Source organism: Hetaerina americana, unplaced genomic scaffold (assembly GCF_022747635.1).
Source record: "Hetaerina americana unplaced genomic scaffold, ioHetAmer1.1.p SCAF_39, whole genome shotgun sequence".
In the NCBI taxonomy this organism is placed as follows: Eukaryota; Metazoa; Arthropoda; class Insecta; order Odonata; family Calopterygidae; genus Hetaerina; species Hetaerina americana.
In genome coordinates this window covers 3,301,421-3,320,700 of record NW_027286974.1, presented here as the reverse complement: position 1 = coordinate 3,320,700, position 19,280 = coordinate 3,301,421, and the positions used below count along the sequence as shown (strand labels likewise).

General features: G+C 39.4%; 4 protein-coding genes across 4 annotated transcripts in view; all 4 read right to left on the bottom strand.

The window, feature by feature from the left end:
• Window positions 1-769, bottom strand: part of LOC139691695 (uncharacterized) — a 4,556-nt gene extending 3,787 nt beyond the window's left edge. Inside the window, exon 1 of the mRNA XM_071589538.1 lies at window positions 746-769. Coding sequence (XP_071445639.1) covers window positions 746-769 — 24 coding nt within the window. The remainder of the gene's footprint in view (window positions 1-745) is intronic.
• Window positions 770-797: 28 nt separating this feature from the next.
• On the bottom strand, window positions 798-4,066 carry LOC139691725 (zinc finger protein OZF-like). Its single transcript, XM_071589579.1, has 2 exons — window positions 4,018-4,066; window positions 798-2,389 (listed from the first exon to the last, which is right to left on the bottom strand). Exons 1-2 carry the CDS (start codon window positions 4,031-4,033, stop codon window positions 1,257-1,259), a joined length of 1,149 nt encoding a protein of 382 aa, XP_071445680.1. The 5' UTR covers window positions 4,034-4,066; the 3' UTR covers window positions 798-1,256.
• Window positions 4,067-4,187: 121 nt separating this feature from the next.
• On the bottom strand, window positions 4,188-13,174 carry LOC139691694 (uncharacterized). Its single transcript, XM_071589537.1, has 5 exons — window positions 12,971-13,174; window positions 10,550-10,738; window positions 7,951-8,208; window positions 7,063-7,401; window positions 4,188-4,259 (listed from the first exon to the last, which is right to left on the bottom strand). Exons 1-5 carry the CDS (start codon window positions 13,103-13,105, stop codon window positions 4,188-4,190), a joined length of 993 nt encoding a protein of 330 aa, XP_071445638.1. The 5' UTR covers window positions 13,106-13,174.
• Window positions 13,175-15,727: 2,553 nt separating this feature from the next.
• LOC139691693 (uncharacterized) lies at window positions 15,728-19,143 on the bottom strand. Its single transcript, XM_071589536.1, has 4 exons — window positions 19,137-19,143; window positions 17,849-18,189; window positions 16,623-16,834; window positions 15,728-15,842 (listed from the first exon to the last, which is right to left on the bottom strand). The coding sequence occupies exons 1-4, from the start codon at window positions 19,141-19,143 to the stop codon at window positions 15,728-15,730; spliced, it is 675 nt and encodes a 224-aa protein (XP_071445637.1).
• Window positions 19,144-19,280: the final 137 nt, after the last annotated feature.

Genomic DNA, 19,280 nt, shown 5'->3' with positions numbered 1-19,280 from the left:
TTTTGATGGCTGACTCTGCAATTGCCTTCAGGGTGAAGTTCAGAGCATGAAAAAGGCCTGGTATTTATAATCTCTGCCAAGGCTCAGGTGTGCCCTGATTGGTCGGAAGCATTAATGTGCTCCGCTATGGCCAATCCAGGGTGCGTTCCGTGCATTTTTTATTTTCTTTAGCACTGGCTTCCAAGTGTTACTGACTTGGAAGCTGTTGTCTCTGTTAAAAGTATTGGTATCTAGTCTGATTTCAACGGCTTCTTTCACCACACGATCTCAGTAGCCGTTGACGTGGGATACCCCCCTTCTCGTGCTGGTAAAGTTGATTCTGTGGTCGTTGTTAAGGCAATTTTCAGCTACCGCAGATTTCGCTGGGTATAATAATCTGATGCACCTCTCGTGTTCCTTCAGGTGTGTTTCTATGGTGCGGCCGGTCTCCTCAATGTATGCTTGGCCTCACTCCCAAGGAATCCGGTACACTCCTGAGGTCTTCAATCTCCTTTTGTCTTTAGCTGTGACCAGGATTGATTGCAGCTTCCTTTGCGGTTTGTGGATAGTTTCCACCTTCTTCTTCCTTAATATCCTTGAGACTATTATAAATCGTAGAGGTGTAAACGGCGACTGGGATCGAGTGCTGGAAGAAGCCGTTGAAATCCGATTAGACACCAATACTTTCAACAGAGACAACGGCTCTCAAATCAGTAAAACTTTGAAGCCAGTGCTAAAGAAAATAAAAAAATGTACAGGAACGCACCTGATTGGCTGTAGCAGAGGACATTAAGGCTTCCGACCAATCAGGGCACACCTGAGCCTTGGCAGAGTGTATAAATACCAGGCCTTTTTCATGCTCTGATTGGCCTGGCGGAGGTTTTACGGGTTTCCCTCCGCCCATGGGTGAATGCCGGGCTGATACCGCTCCCGTAGAAAAGAAATCATAGGTTTTTCCGCAGCCACTACCATCTTGTAGCCTTTCAATATTTAATTTTTAATCACCCCGAAGAGGAGTTTATCCTAAAACGGGGTTTCCGTATTGTTATGCTATGTTTCAATCATATATTTTATATACCTCTTATATACTGTTCTAATACGGAAATAAAAACCCATAAAACTAAAACTGAATGCTCTGAACTTCACCCTGAAGACGATTGCAGAGTCAGCCATTGAAACGTATGTGTACTGCAACCTGACCCGGAGGGAAACCCTAGAGAACTTCTTGAATACCATACGCCGGGAAAACCTTAGATCCTTCCTTACTCCACTAAAGGTTAGCATAACTCTGTAGTGTGCGTCGATAGGTGTGTCTTGAGTTGATCGTTGCGTGGGAACGCCCTTGAGCAGATGGTGCACGAGTAAGGTTTCTCCCCAGAGTGCACCAATTGGTGAACTTTGAGATTGCCCTTCGTGGAGAACGTCTTTGAGCAGTCGGGGCAAGAGAAAGGTCTCTCGCTCGTGTGCACAGCCATGTGAGTCTTCAGATTGCCCTTCGTCGTAAAGGTCTTTGCGCAGATGACGCACGGGTGAGGTCTCTTCCCAGCATGCAACGCCACGTGCGCTTTTAGGATGTCTTTCGTCCCAAAGCTCTTTGAACAAGCATCGCACGAATAAGGCCTCTCTCCCGTGTGCACCGCACTGTGTTTCTTCAGGAAATAGTTTCTCGTGAACGATTTGGAACAAACGCGGCACGAATACGGTTTGTATCCGGCATGAACGGCCAGGTGCATTTTTAAACTGCTCTTCTGGGTGAACGCCTTGGAACACACGTGGCACAAATGTCTCTTATCCACAGGTTTTCCCGAGGCAACCGTCTCCATATCGGCATCGAAACAACTATTATCCACCAGTCCGTCACTGCATACTACACCGCCCGGCTCCGGTCCTACCGGGTTAATTCCGTGCCGAACCAAATTATGCCGTACGTAATCCTCCCGCTTCATAAACCCCACGAGACAAAGGTTGCAATTGAAGTAATCCAACCCGACATGTTTCCAAACGTGCTTCTCCATCAATGCCTTCGTCTTGAACACTTCTCCGCACATATCGCACTGAAACACTGATTCCCTCGAAGCCGATTCGACTTCCAACCGTCTACAATGGTCCACTGCGGCACCCCGTCCCCCCGAACTGGGCCCCGCAACACGCAATCCATCACACGCAATCAAAGCCACCTTCTCCTCCCGTGAACACAAAGCAGTCCTTTCACTCCTGCCACTCTCAATTCCATTGATCTCCACTTCATCTCCTTCCGTTCTCCCGCACTTGACATTCTCCCCCACCCAGCATCGTTTCACCGAGGCCGTCATTGAGACTCTGTCGTCTAGGAGTCGCTCAACAGATGGCACCTGCACAGAACACGAGTGAATCCTTTCTTTATCGCGATGCAAGCCGTGGGTTTGGTGTCCTGCGAACAAGAAAAAGGGTGGAATTAGCGTTTGGGTGACGATCAAATATCCACATCCGAACAGGGCCAATGTTTACACACACACATGAGCGCAAACGCAGCATTAACATCATACAGAGAAGGTTTTAAAATTTGCAAGTCGAACTAAGAAAACGAGATAGCAGAGACTGTTAACTTGATTGGCCCTCGGTTTGTTGAAATGGGGGGAGGAGAAACGAAGCGACAACTAAGAGGTATAAAGATAGGGAACACACATTTATCATTGAACACGGTTCTCATTCAAAGCCAGGCATTTATCATTAACGAATAAACCAGCTAATCAAATCCGTCTCTCTAGAAGAAATCTGCAGCTCCCTTTTTACATATTTAAACCAGTTGTTCTACATAGGCTAAGTGGTTGGGGGATCTGATTTTTAAACATACGCCAAGCACCAATTGTCTGGGAGCATCAATTCAGACTAAATTGCATTTGAAGTGGATCCTGTCAAGTGAATCAGTGCAAGTGCACAATGCAGACAGTGATTGAACAGCGGTGAGACATCAAATTTTGTGTTGGACGGGGGAAATAGGGTACGAAGACATTGGGCATGATTTGCCAAGTGCTCAAGGATGAAAGCATTACACAAACTGCAGTATTTTAAGATGCACAAGCTTATTAAATGAAGAACACAACACTTCCACTGTTAGTTATTTTTGTACGACTAGTTTCAATGCTTAGGCTACATCATGAGGTATAAATTCATCCAGTCGTGGTCCATTTATAAACCATTCATGATGGAGAGGAGGGGTGGTCAAGAGAAAGGGGGTTGTGATCGGCGTTGAAGGGATAGGGAGGGGGAGAGGGTTGTTAAGCATCAAGAAAGATGATTGGTGGGTTCACTGTGTGGGGGAAGGATTGTTGGGTCTTTCCGTGAAGGAAAGGGGTACTTCAAGGATTGGGGAGAGGTATTCAAACAATAAATCGTTAACCAAATGACCCTGTTTCAAATTATTCCTGATTTCCAGCTCTTCCCACTTGTCCATCCTCATTCCTTTATCCATCTGGTGTAAGAGTTCCGGGTTGAAATCAGTCCCATGATGTTCATCCCTCAGATGCTTGGCGAAGTGATACACGAATAATATTTATTTAGAAGTTTACCAAAAATTACCAACATAACCTAAAAATTCTTTGAAAAATTAAAATATTTTTCCTGAGCTCAATTTTTATCCAAGAAATCTGGGAAAAATCGAAATGTTTTTAAGCATTGAAATGTACGATCAGGAATTTTTCCAGATTTTTTAAAGCAAATGATCGCTCGGGAAAAATGTTTTCCAAAAGAACAAATTTTTTGGGAAAGGAGCACCCTGGGGCCACCTACGGAGCTGAAAATTTGGCCAAAGGGGTTCCTATATATTTACTATCGACTGTCCAATCCAAAATAAGAATCCAGACCAGTGAAGATTTTTACAATCTTATCCCGATATAGCCTTTAAAGAAAAATATGGTTTTTATGGCCTCGGTTCGCGTATTTACTGAACAGACCACGTTCATCTCCAGCAGAGGAGATATTCACTCATAATTCTGTGGACAATGAGCACCAGAGGGAGAAAGAGAGAGAGAGAGAGGGAGAAGGAAGCAAGGTCCTCACCTGGTGCTGCAGCCATGACTTCACCAATGTTCCCATCTTGGTGCTCATCAACAGCGCCATCCTCCTCTCTACCAATGGTGCACAGCCTTAGTTCCCTTCCACGCACCACATCCCCTGCACCCTCCTCTTCCTCCGCCGTTGCCTGTGGAGGCCAAGACACCACATAAACATTACTCTGAGTACACTCCCTTGTCATTGCGGGCACTCTCAATGAACAACAGCTGTTCTCTAATGTATTCATACTTGTATTGGTGTAAAAGAACAAATTTTAGAACATGCAGTGACTTCCATTGATTTGTTCCGAAGCTGTAGGAGCCAGCATTAAATTGATTCAGTACTTGTTTGCCTTTTAGTGAATTGCAAAGGATGACAATGTCCGCTAAAGAGTTGCTACTGACAGTTCCGAAGTGAGTGTGGTATGATTTCAGGCCAATAATCGGTATTGCTACCATTTGTTGAGTGTCTTCCCAATTCACTCAGCAATGCTCGCAATACCGTTTATTGTTCGACTGACATTAACTAGAGCTTGATCATTCAATCAGACCATAATTGATTTTATCCATTCCAATGCCGACTTTCATTCCCATCTCTCTCTCTCTAGTTCTACTTTCCATAACGCCTCTTTCAATATCATTTCCTCTACACACACACACACATATATACATATATATATATATATATATATATATATATATATATATATATATATATATATGTATATGTATATGTATATGTATATATATATATATATATATATATATATATATATATATATATATATATATGTATATGTATATGTATATATATATATATATATATATATGTATATATATATATATATATATGTATATATATATGTATATATATGTATATACATGTATATATATGTATATATATATATGTGTATGTATATATATATATATATATATATATATATATATATATATATATATATATATATATATGTATATATATGTATATACATGTATATATATGTATATATATATGTGTATGTATATATATATATATATATATATATATATATATATATATATGTAATATGTATTGAACCGCACGTGTACTTAATGGACACCCCATGCCATACTCTATATCTATTCCTAACTAACACTGCCCACATCACCTCTCTCTCCATCCCCTACTCTAGCATCTGATAGCTGTCTGATAGACATCTGCTCATGTTATAATTATGATTAGCATATCCTATCCCTGTCCCAATGTATTCCTATATTTTACAAGTAGTTTTTCCCGATTCACTCATTGAAAAGCTCTTTAGACATCCACAAAACAGTCATTTACATCCTGATTGTAGTAGTACGAGGGTCATCCGGAAAGTAGTACCCGTTCGTGAAATAAAGACACAAAAGTAAATATTAACAAACATAAAAATTTTTATTTGAAAGAGGATACTTTAAACTACTTCTCAACATAATCTCCAAGCAAATTAAGGCATTTGTCATAACGTGTGACAAGTTTCTGTATTCCTGCTGCATAGTCCTTCGCCGCCAGCTCATTGAGATACGCGAGGGACCCATCTTGCACAAATTTTTGCATAATGCAGATGGTGTTTAACAATTTCATGAACAATTGTTCGAGAAACATTGGGAAAATGCTCACAGATGTCATCAATTGTGACGCGCCGATCGTTCCTCACGAATTCGTCAACTGAGCTCACCAGTTGGTCTGTAATGACAGACGGTCTCCCCGAACGCTCATCGTCGTGTGTGTTCCCCCTCCCCATGTTGAAGTTGCGACACCACCGCCGAACAGACGACTCGTCCATTACATTGTCTCCATACACCTCCTTTAATTGGCGATGAATATCACATGGGCGAACGTTTCTTGCATTGAGGAATTTAATCACTGCCCTCACTTCACAACTGGCGGCGTTCTCAATTTTTTTAAACATTGTAAACAATCACAGAAACAACAAAGGCATGCTAGCGTCACGCAACTTGGCTCAGAGAAGGCAGACAAGCCACTGAAGCTATCTGACCTCGTCCAGCGGCTACTCGCGTCGTCAGCACTTCATGCGGCACGAACGGGTACTACTTTCCGGATGACCCTCGTAGTAGTAGTAGTAGTATTTACGGGAGGCTGTGACCGACAGCTGAGGTCATTTGCTCCATAGGGGATTAACAGGAAAGGATGAAGGTTGGAGAGAGAAACCCGGCGTCGGCATTATCCTACTCTAATAACGAAAGGCACCAAGGGGTCACACAGTTTAACGTCCCATCCGACGGACGGCATACTCACTCAAAGTGACCTCAACAAAGCAACTCAAGTAGGGATCAGAGATACCCTCACGGAAAAATATTCAACATAGCCAGGATTTGAACCCGGGGCCTCTGGGTGGGAAGCCAGTACGTTAGCCCCCGCACCATATAGATCCCCTCTGTTATTGTAACGGCCAAAGTACGTGAATTAAGGTTTAAATTGCTACCTAAGGCACCCTATTCCCCAGATTTAACCCCCTCAGATTAGTATTTTCAGTATTTGAATGCTTGAAAAAATGGTCAAACATTTTCCAACCATGAAGAAGTGATGTCGAGTGCAGTTAATGGCTATTTTGAGGAGCCAAGACAGTTTTTATTTTAACAAAAGGGTATCGAACTTATTGAACATTGCTGGAAAAAGCATACAGAGCTGAAAGGAGATTATTTTGAAAGGTAAATACATTTTTTTCCACTCTTTTAGTGTTTCCTTTGTTGGATCGGATACTTCTGGGACCATCCTCACACTCTGTTTGACTGCATTTAAATTTACAAGATCCACATCAGTTTGTAAAGACCGTTTCCACACATACAGGAGTTTCCAGCGACCGTGCAGTGTTTAGCGATGGCCTCTGTACTTCCTTCATTACACATCCATCAGAACGGATGGATCAAAGTACTTAAAAGAAATACGTCTGCGGAGAAAGGTTATAATTGGGCATTGGAATCTTCGGGGTGGATTAGAATGATTGATGAAGCCCCAGGATTGAATTGAGAGGGGAATTTGGTGTAAACGATTGCGCTTCTTACTCACCTTTGTTCTTCCCTGTTCCGCCACAGAGAGGTTCGATGTTCCCAACGCATCTTCGTCCATTTCCTGTTTAATAACTCTTTGGAGAATGATCGGATTCCCTGCAGCGGGCGATGACTCCGAGAACCTCTCCTCCCTGAAGACACTATCGTCCGACATGGTGATTAGGGTGGAGGGGAGAGCTTCCTCCGACGTACACAAGGGGTCTCTCTCCACGGACGAACCGTCACTCTTCAAAGGCAACCCACTGTCTTCTCCCACCTTCACAAACACTTCCACCGGTGGAAATGTTAGTGAAGGCCTCCGAACAAGGCCATCTGTACCCGCCACACACCAATCCTGCTGAAAAAGCAACAAAATTTCCGCGAGTAATTATAAATATAAACATATTGATCTCAGGCGTACGGATAGCACTATAGGTTAGTGCCGAAAATAAATAGAAAATGGGGGAAAACATTTATCACAGATCCAAGTACAAATTTACTCAAACTCTTTCGAAAAACAGTACCAAAACCATAAAGACAACAAGTCTCATGCCCATCCATTGTTAATATTTCACAGGAAGGTGGCAAAAGATGCAATTTAATTTGTATTTCAAAGGATTCGCCACCAAACTCTTTCTACTATGATTTGACTGCAATGATATCCTTCCGATATCCTCTTCACCAATGTGATTACTGATGGGAAACCCCTGAACATCTACAACACTGAAATTCCAGATTCAACCTATTGCTAATGCCATCTGCTACCTGTATCTGATTGATTTCCGTAAGATTACCATTGAATACTGCCACAGGGCACCTACTGACCTCGGCACTGTGCCACTCACACAGCAGGACCGAAAATCCAGTCCATGAGGAGACCATGCTGCCTCACGGTTCGAAGTCCTACCTGCTTTGAGATCTCCCCGGTGTCTTTGTCCGTCTTTTCCGTTTCCACACCCTTGACTGCAGGGTTCCCCGCCGTCTGCTGTTGGGAGGTCCTCCGTGGTTTGCACGCTTCCGCCAGCCAGTCCTGGGACTCCAGCCATGCCATGTCGGAGCTGTGGCGCTCCCTGAAGCGCCTCTTCCGCTCCCTGGCCAAACGACGCTTCCTCTCCAAGGGCGTTTCGATGGACGAGGGTGGATCCAGAGAGCTCCCTCCCGTCAACTGGAAAGGCAATCCAGAGTCGAACCGAGGGAAACTCAATTAGGAATGCAATTACCACACACACACACATATGCCTGTCCCAAAAGTAGTTGGACTGAGTCGATTAAATCAGGTGTCCACTAAAAACACCATCTAGCCGGAACCAACACTCATGCAGGCGATTGGTGATGTTGTATGTAACTGTTTATTATTTATAATGTAACATCAATTTTATTCTTATTACCCATCTAATTCATGCTTATTTTGATAGAATCCGACCAGAAAAATTAGGATGTCTCCAATGATTAGGGTAATAATCATTACACCTCGGACAATGATGAGGTAAAGGCGCAGCTGTCAACAAGTCAAAATAGATTCGAGAAGACTCGGAAGAGTTTGTCAATGACGGAATAAAACAAAACTTGTCACACGAAAGGAGAAATTTGTTTTGGCCTTTACAACGGTTACTATGTTGAAAAATAAATATATGATTTTGAAACGTAAGAATTGTATATTAATTCACTTTTTGCCCGTTCTTTCTATTTGTTCTTGTTCGTGGTGTACAATCATTTGTGCGTTAGTATTCATTCAACCCTCGCGTGTCAAAACGAAATGAGGTCTTTTCGGCAGGGATGTTTACCGTGGGAGATTTTTAGTTTTTGGGGAAAATACGAAGCACTGATAGAGGCAGAGTTAAAGGTTGGTTGGAGAGATATTTTTGAAAAACCTAAGGAAATAGAGGGAAACTTGGATTATGGTGGGGATTTTAGATACGCGACGAAGAAGGATGTTGGGGATGAGAAATGTTGGTCAAAATATTTGGACAGAAGTGAGAATACAAAAATCAAACAAAAGTTAATTTCAGCGTTGGTTTTCAGGTTATGTTTTTATCAACACCTTCCTCAGACTTCTCCGAGTCATTTATAAGAGGCATGCTCATAAAGTAAGGGCAGTTTGGCCACAGGAAAAAATATACTCATAGTAAACACATTTTATTGGCTGCACTTTTAGTTAGCTCTACAAACCTTCGCTTCATTTCTCTACGTAATATCGCTGTTCACTTCCAAGCATTTTTCACACAACTGCACCAGCTTCTTATAACCCCTCTGAGCATAGAAGCTGAGAGAGAACCACTTCTTAGAGAGTTGAACCACTTGATATTAACGCCGTTCTTGAGTTCCTCTTGGTGGTTTCAAAACATTGTCCACCGAGCCACTGTTTCAATTGCAAGAAGAGGAAGTAGTCGCTAGGTGAAAGGTCAGGACTGTACCGCCGGTGGTCAAAGAGTTTCCAACGAAAATCTTGAATTTTTTATTGGTTTTGGCAGCAGTGTTGTCGTTGTCCGGCGGTGCCACTGTTTCAAATGCAGGAAGAGGAAGAAGTAGGTGAAGTAGGTAGGTCAGGACGGTGGTCAAAGTCAAAAACTGTCTCGTCCACTGGACATTCTTTGTGCTCTTTGTGTGGTGGTCGGTTCAGCATTTTCGGTACACCCACCTCGCACTCAATTTGTGGTATCCGAGGTTTTTTCCGTGGCAATATTGTAGACAGTAGTGCGTCCAAGTTGAGGAAATTGTTCAGCAAGGCTATTATTAATCGTCAATCAACAATCACATCGCAGTTTTCGTTCCACTTGCGAAACAATTTCATATTTCAATTTCATTTTCATTTCAATTTCATTTCGTTTCATTTGCTCTTCATTAACGGACATTTGTTTGTCCATTTGCTAAAATCACTGGCAACATTGTCTCTTGACCTTTCCTTCGCTCTCATAACTAACTGCAGATCCACAAACTAGGGTCCATAACACACTATGAATTAGTTTCATTTGCGACCAACAATCCTTTTGCAATGCAAGAATCGTATGACAGGACAACGCACTTCACAGCTGGCGGGATATGAACGATTGTGTCACGGACATTGTTGTGTTCACATGCACAGGGACAAGCAAACGACTTCTGACACAAAACAAATGCTGCTATAGCTTCTCAATGAACCAGTAGATGGTGCTGCAGGAGTAAAACCGTGTTCTGAAGTGCCAATATTAAAAAATATAATCAAACGACCCTTACTTTTAATGGATATGACTCGTATTTACATTACCATGGAGGCAGAGTGATAATAAATAACAAAAGTATTGCATGAAATTCACTTAACAAACCCCCCCAGTCAACTAAAACACAACCAAATTGCAGATGGAAGTCGATTTGCTTGAATAATGCCACATAACTTATAGATTATACCATGGGGCTCATGAATATGGGTATGGACCGCGAGTGATGTGATTTTGAATGCATGCCAGAGTGTATATGTGTGTGTTTCCCAATCTTCGTGGAGACGTGGGAAGGAGTCTGACAGCACTCACCCCTTTTGATTGCGGTTGAGGTACATTCACTATGGCTGCCGTCACCCGTGGGGAAGGACGTGGCCTGGAGAAGCGCCGTACAAAGGCGCTGTTGAAGGAGATGCATTTGAACTTGAAGTTGCTGACTTCGTCCAACTTGGCGATGCACTTGCGGCAAACAAGCCACGGGAGGTCACCTCCGGGAACGACCTGCAGGGGACAAAGAAGATTCGCAAGCAATGCGTTGAAAACTCACTGCCATGCATGTAAACATATATAAATATATACACACACATATATATACTTATTATATATATACATATTTTATATATATATATATATATATATATATATACATATATATATATATATATATATACATATTATATATATATAAAATATGTATGTATGTCTGTATATATATATATATATATATATATATATATATATATATATATATATATATATATATATATACATATATATATATGTATATATATATATATATATATATGTATATATATATATATATATATATATATATATATACATATACATATATATATATATATATATATATATATATACATATATATATACACCCACACACACATCCATACATAAATATATATGTTTCTATATATTTTATTTATTAGCTGTGTCCATCCAAAAACCTACCTTAACCGGTAGATTACCTAATATATAAATGGGTTGCGGCAAGCCGCTCCACACAACTATGTGATTATTGACAGGGTACCAGATTTTCCAGAGAAACCATAACCGGCACAGGGAAAGGAACTCGCCCCCCCAGCCTGATGCGTGAAATTCACATGCTGTAAATAGGGTTTAGTACTAGGTGAACTCTACCGTCATTCTTACCAAACTGACCTTCAGGTTGATTACTACCGTGTTTATATGTATATATTTGTATAGTATATGTGTATATATACACACACACACACACACACACATATATATATATATATATATATATATATATATATATATATATATATATATATATATACATATATATAAATATATATATACATATATATAAATATATAAACATATATGTATATATATATTACAGGGTAATCTACCACTTAAGGTAGGTTTTGGATGGACACAACTAAAAAAAAACTATTTTGTTCCCACTAAGAATACATAACCCAATACCCTGCTCTACAACAATAAGTCCCTCTTCATATCTGTATACTTCCTTCCTCCCTTCATTCCTTATCTTAGACATCCCTATCCACCTATCCTATGCCATCTCCTATCCCTATACTTCCTTGTCTGCCATTAACATTCTTCCCCATTCCCATATATATATCACTCTATGTATATATAACTCTATCTCTCTTCTTCTGAATGTATCCATCTTCCTTTCTTCCTCTCTTTCTCTTCATTCTGATTCCTCCAAAGCAATCCCCTCTCCTCCCTCTTAACCAATCATCCACACGTATTATACAGAGCACGACTTCCTCCTTCATTCGTCTGTTTTCCTTCTTTCCGTACACTTCTAAACCTAACCTCTCTCCATTATTCTCCAACCTTACTTTGACACCATTTATGTCGTAAACTCTTCCGAGATAATGATAAACTATCCCCACCTGGTCTAAATTTTGCCCTCCTATTTTAATGTTAAGCTTTAAGAGTTTCTCTTCCTGGAAAATTAGATACCCTTTGCTTTATTTATTATGATTCTCATTCCATATAAATCGCACTGCAGTTCCAGATACACTCAGCAATGCTGGCAACCCATTACCTGTCTGACAAACAAAAGTTTGGTCATTCAATCAAACCTAACTGACTTCGTATGAATTTCCCACCAACTTTCATATCTATTTCTCTTCAGTTCTTCTTCCCATAATCACTCTCTTTAACCATTTCCTGCACACACATATTATATACGTATTGAAAAGCACCGGTGATAATGGATACCCAATGCTCCTCTTCCTAACACTGCCAATATCACGACTCGCACCAGATAGCTGTCTGATAGACTATTGTATAACAGGTTATTAATTAGATTACTATTTCCGATCCCAATCTACTAATAATTGCCGCAATGAACGTCACAATATACAAACACATCGGGGAATTTGAGCCAAGAATTCGTACCCAAGAAATAGTTATAACATTCATACATTTCCGGCACACGACACAGTTTTCATATTGAAACCATCTGTAGACAAATATAATTGATGCAACACTTGTGGTCCACCGTGGGTATGTAGTCCCAACAGGGGCAGGAAACCTGGATAACATCAATTCCCCACTTTCGAAGAATAGAAAGGTTTTTGGATTGATACCTCTTCATCAAGATACATTCCGACACCATAAGGTCAATCAAGGCTGATGAATAATTAGTTTTCAGATTAAAGCAATCATTTGATTGCTATTACATGCTACACGAATGTCGATAAATGAACTTACTTCCAGACGTAATATATCTTGGATTGTTTCCTTGACCTCAAAACCAGGATCCGATTTATCTTCACAAATATCAACAAGAACTTCTCCATTTCTCATACACAGTCTACATACTGAATATTTGCCATTAGATCTCATTATTCTTCGGTAGATTGCCGCAAAATTGTTTGAATTGGTATAACAGCAAATCACCACAACAACACTCCATCAAAGGGAAGCACTACATTGGTTCTCGCAGAATCGATTTATGTCGACTTATATCGATTGTTGTGGTGGTTCCTTTTAAAATGTTCTTCGCAATTTAAAACAGTTAAGAGTTCCTAAATTCGCCCATCCCTCTAATATTGAGAAACTTAAGGGAGATTTTAACCATTTTCAAGGTTTTATAGTGACCAGATACAACAATTTCATCAAAAAAAGGAGCGACTATCGTTTTTCGAAGCAATTATTCGATTTTTGACCTAAATTACACTTAAGGTCGCTACTACTATTCGCATCTTTGCAAACAATTACCCCAAGGCCCTCATTTTGCTAGACTTTCTAAACAAAATTCATAGTTAATCCCAAAACAATCCCATTAAAGTGCGACATGACGTCCCTGTACGGGAAGAAAGATTCTGTTTAAGACCATGTCAACATGTTTTTAAGAAGAACTATTATTTATCAACGCGAAAAAACTCAAATAACTCGCAAATTTCAATACCTGCTGGTAAAATATTTATTTCTGTGTGTCTTAGCTGTGAATTTCAACCAAGTAACTGGTTCTTTGTCGCACGGAAAAGATGGGGAGTAAAAAAATTAACCACACAACCATTTTTTATGACACACGAGCGATTCAAAAAGTTAGGTCTTCTATTTTTTTACATGAAAAATCAAATTTATTCTCAACTTTGCATCCATCGTATGGAAAGGTTGAACATTTAGCTATTTTTCTACAGAGTCGCCCAGAAGATCAATCACTTGTTGCATCTTCTTGCAAGCAGCTTTTTTTATGTATATAATTATACATACGTATATATAATTACATAATAATAATTACGTACATAAAATTATAATTATTATAATTGTATAAAGGTATATATATATATATATATATATGCATATGTATGTATATATATACATATACATACACACCTTTCTCTCATTGTCTTTTTATTTAATTTTCTGTATTTAAGATGAAAGCATTGCACTGTGATTTTCTGATCAATGCAGCACTCTTCTTCCTCTGCTAATAACATCTGCTGTCACACAAATATCTGGTGGGGGTGTCAACCAATGGGAATGGGAATTGAGACTGCAGAAGCAGCAGTCTTCCTTCCGACAGCACCTTTGGGGACACCATCTTATGGCAATATATATATATATATATATATATATATATATATATATATATATATATATATATATATATATATATATATATTCCGGTGTTCGAGTCCCGGTTGAGGAGATATTTTTACTCTTGTGATCCGTTCGATTCCGCCTTCCCCACCTCTATTGTGTTCGTCCTTTATACGTGTTCCTATCCCTTTTCCTTATATCTGTTTCTGTATATATGAGTATGTATATATATATATATATATATATATATATATATATATATATATATATATATATATATATATATATATATATACAATACACACCTTTCTCTCGTTGGCTTTTTATTTAATCTTCTGTATTTTAAGAAGAATGCAATTCACTGTGGTTTTCTGATCAATGCAGCACTCTTCCTCTTCTTCTGCTAATAACATCTGCTGTCACACTGATATCTATGGGGGTCAATCAATGGGAATGGGAATTGAGTAAGTGTCTGTCTTGTATGTATTGGACGTCTTCATCTCACACTGTTGGTTGCATTGTTGTTGTTGGTGGGCACTGTTGTTCCTCCTCGTCAAGTCAACCTCCTCCTCTCTACCCTCTCCCACAGAGAGAGAGACATCCATCACACAATGCAGAAGCAGATAATAATACAACCGTCACTTTTGAACATTCATCTCCAAACATAATATGGCATCCTTCATACCACGGTCGTGGTCTCCATAAACACAATTTATCGAAAGATTTAATGAACAATTCACTATTGCATATCATTCATTCCTCCATTGTAAGTGGCTTTCTGAATTCATGATAGGATACCTGAATAGGGGTTCAACCTATCAATGATCCGCAGACTGTAACACCTACAGTTGCCTGATGCAGGTCAGAACCTGTTTTTGTATATATATATATATATATATATATATATATATATATATATATACACATGTATATGTATGTATATATATATATATATATATATATATATATATATATATATATATATCTGTATGTATATGTATATATATATGTGTATGTATATGTATATATATATGTGTATATATATATATATATATATAGGGAGGGCATAATAAAACACAAATAGAATAGCAAGATTTAAAAGGACACTCATGCGGTAAATTGTTCGAGCTTTCGGCCCTCTCAGAGGCCTTCTATATATATATATATATATATATATATATATATATATATATATATATATATATATATATATATATATATATATACATATATACATATATATATACACACATATATATACACACATATATATACACACATATATACATATATATATATATATATATATATATATATATATATATATATATATATATATATATATATATATATATATATAAACACAGTAACACACACACATATATATATATATATCCTCCTTGGAGGAGGAGGAGGTGACTAGGTGGGTCCAAGGTCATAGCCTTGTAGGAGGCAGAGCCCCGCTAGGGGCAGCAGGTGCTGTGTCCAAGTCTCAGGGTCAGTCAGGTTCATTTGACGCAACGACGGAGGCTCACTGCAAGAAACAAAAAAATGGAAATTCACAAGTTTGGGTCATCAATAAACCTCAAATATCTTATTATTGTGTGCCAGTTTTTTTTAAACACTCTCACATATCCATACACACACACACACAAACATATATATATAACCATAGACAGAGTAGTGATCAACCCTGGAAGGTCAGTTTAATAGGTGATGGTAGAGTTCACTCAGTACTAAGCCCTTTACGGCATGTTTAATTCACACAATAGCCGGGTATTAATAAGGGGGGGCAATCCCTTAATAGTATACTGTGCCGGTTATGGTTTCCCAGGAAGATCTGGCACCCAAAAAAGAACATAGCTTGGTGTAGCTGTAGGTGCCCAGAGAATGGCCTGGGAATCGAACCATGGACCCACCGGTTGGCAGTTCAATGCTCTACATCCTGGACAGCCATGACCATACCAACCATATATATATATATATATATATATATATAGCCATAAATAAACACAATATTAATCAACCCAAGGTTGGCAGCTACTACTAAGCCTATATATGGTGTGTTAAATTCACACATTATATGCTTATGGTTGTTTTAATAAGGGGAATCAGTTGCTTTTTAAACTGTGCTGGTTGTGTTTTCCTTTAAGGAAGAAATCTTGTGTATTACTCTCAGAAAAATAATCACAAGGCTTGGGTGGGGCTGAAGGCGTCCAGACAGGCTTATTGGCCATTGGGAATAGAACCTTGACCCGCTCTGCTTTCTGGTCTAACTGCATAAATATGTTTATATACCTGTAAAGTTGCTTACCTGCAGGAGAGGCCTTGAATGTCGATGGCTGCCGGTAGCATTAACCTCTGACCTCCCCATGTCTCCTCTTCGGCCACAGGTCGGATCTCTTGCTGCCAGTATCGGAGCAGTTTAAAGGTCTGGCAGCCGCAGGCAATGGGGTTGCGTCCCAACAGAAGGGTGGCTCTGGCAAAGAAACGGTGCATCCCTTCCGAACCACGCACCATTTCCACCTCCAAAGAACAAACGCAAATAACAGGAGGCTCAGAGGGCACTTGACATTTATTCTTTGTCTTTTTGCACCATCCAATATTCACATTTATTTTATATACACATAATATAATTGGGTTTGCGAGCAGCAGTGGGGATGAAAATATCCAATGGTTGGAGGAATTAAAGTCTAATATTGAGACCTGGTTCATTCAATGAATCCAGGACCCAGATGTATGCCTGCTCAATTGTTTTGAGCATGAGTGGAGGGTAAGGGAGAGGGGAAGATGTTAAAATGGAGAGACTATACCATTTATCAAAGGAAGTGTTATTTTCAGAGATGTGTTTTGGGTTGGGAGTATCCCAATCAGGGAAGTATTCTCGCATGAGGCAAAAGGTGGTTATTAAATCCTAAAATTAAGGGGTTTGGCAGGGTATTATTAGCACTTATGGAAATGATCTCATGTTCACCAAGTTCAAGGTTAGCTAGTGGGGATGAAAATAACTGTAAACTAAGTTAATTATTGTTTGATATTAGACCCTGGCTCATTCAATGAATTAAGGAGCAAGATGTGTGCCTGTTAATTAAAAAAACATGTATTTATCTCCAAATTTAAAAAATCTGGACCCAATAACTTTATCAAATAAAGTTTTTTGCAAGAATCAAACTGCACTCACATGGAATACATCAAATTTATTTGACACTCTTTTGTTTTTCAAATGTGTAAACATAATTTTAGTCTCTTTAAAGGAAATAACCAGTGTTAATGTGACGTCATATATGATATAATACACTCCCACCATGGCAATTATTCATCTGCTACTATGCTCCATTCTATCCCTTGGAATTATGGCGTTTCAATATAGGGTATTTCAGATGAATTTCTTCTATATCTTAAATTTTGGGGCCCAAAATAGATTGCTAAATTTACACCTTCTTGCTGCCTAACAAGTTCTGATACAGCCTTCGAGATGGTATCATCCCTGAACTTTAGAGCTTTAGGTGCTTAAAAGATGAGTCTTATTCCTTGGCTTACCTTGTCCATTGGGAGGTCAAACTCTGATATCTCATTGTAACGCAGGTCAACTGTCAGGTGGTGTGAGTTGGGCAGTTCCAGGTATCCATTCTTCTGGAGATATCTTCCAGGCAATTCGTCCAATTTGTCCAGTTCCTCCAACGTGATGCCGTTGACGAAGAATAAGTTGTCAAACGACAATAGCTTGATCCTATTGTGACTGAAGTCAACCTTACGTAGCTTCTGAAGATCCCTGAAGAATTCTGGGACCACTGAGATCTCATTGTGGGACAGATTCAGTTCCTGAAGAATATAGCAGTACCAAATGAGAAGGTGAACTGAATTTAATGTCCTTGGAAAAACTGAATCGCAAACAATTTGGAGAAGCAGGTAGAAAGGCAAACGAGGCAGATATAAAAGATTTGGAACATTCAAAAAGCCATTATCATAAACAGAGTGCGTTCCAAAAGTAATGCAATTGAATTTCCTGTGTGCTTCCTATTGGTTGCAGTGGGATCAAACTACTTGTAGTACATGAGAGGGACATTAAGCTTTCATGTTTAACCAGTCTCAGTGCTCTCCAAGATGTGGAAACGGCAGGATGTCATTTATTGTAAACCTCTGTGCGCCAACCATGTCACAAAAAAATTTGGAATTAACAATCCAGCAACCTTAAGGGCTTACTAAATTTTTGTGCTAAGCTGGATAGAAATCTCTGTTGAGAGGAGACTAACTAAATGATTCATGAGGTTTACTTTGGGGTACTCTGCTCTGTTCTTACAAGTTTTGAGGTGGTTAAAGGCCTTTAAGGAGGGCTCGGAAGAAGAGGACCATGACAAAAAACAACACTCTGTTGGTGGTCAATGCTCAACCAGCAAAACCAATAACAATTTGACTTGTGTTCGACTATTGTTAGACTCTGACCATCAACTGAGTATAAAAATGGTTTCCACTGAACAGAACTTGTCGCCTTCTGTTGTGTTTTGCATTGTTACTGAAGATTTAGTGCAACTTTGCATTGTAACTGAATATTTAGTTACTGAAAGTGTGTGCGAAGCTCGTGCCCTAGGTGTTTGCCACAACTCCCTACGAGTCCGCGAGTTCCTGGCCAAACAACACCAGGATAGGCCAATGCTGCCCCATCCCCACTATAGTCCTGACGTCACCCCAGCAAACTTCTTTCTCTTCCCTCGGATTAAGACAACCCTAAAAAGGAACCCATTTTCCATCCATGGAAGAGATCTTATCAGTTCTATGACTGGGAGATCTCGCGAGAGAGGTCCCCAAAGATGCCTTCCAGGTCACATACCGGTCATGGCAGAGTTGCTGCAAAAATTGTGTAAGAAGCCAGAGAGTACTTTGAAGAACTCATAGAGTTTGTGCAAATCTGATCCATAAATTGCTTTAACTTTGGAACGCACACTGTAATATGTATTTCTATTACTTTCCTAAT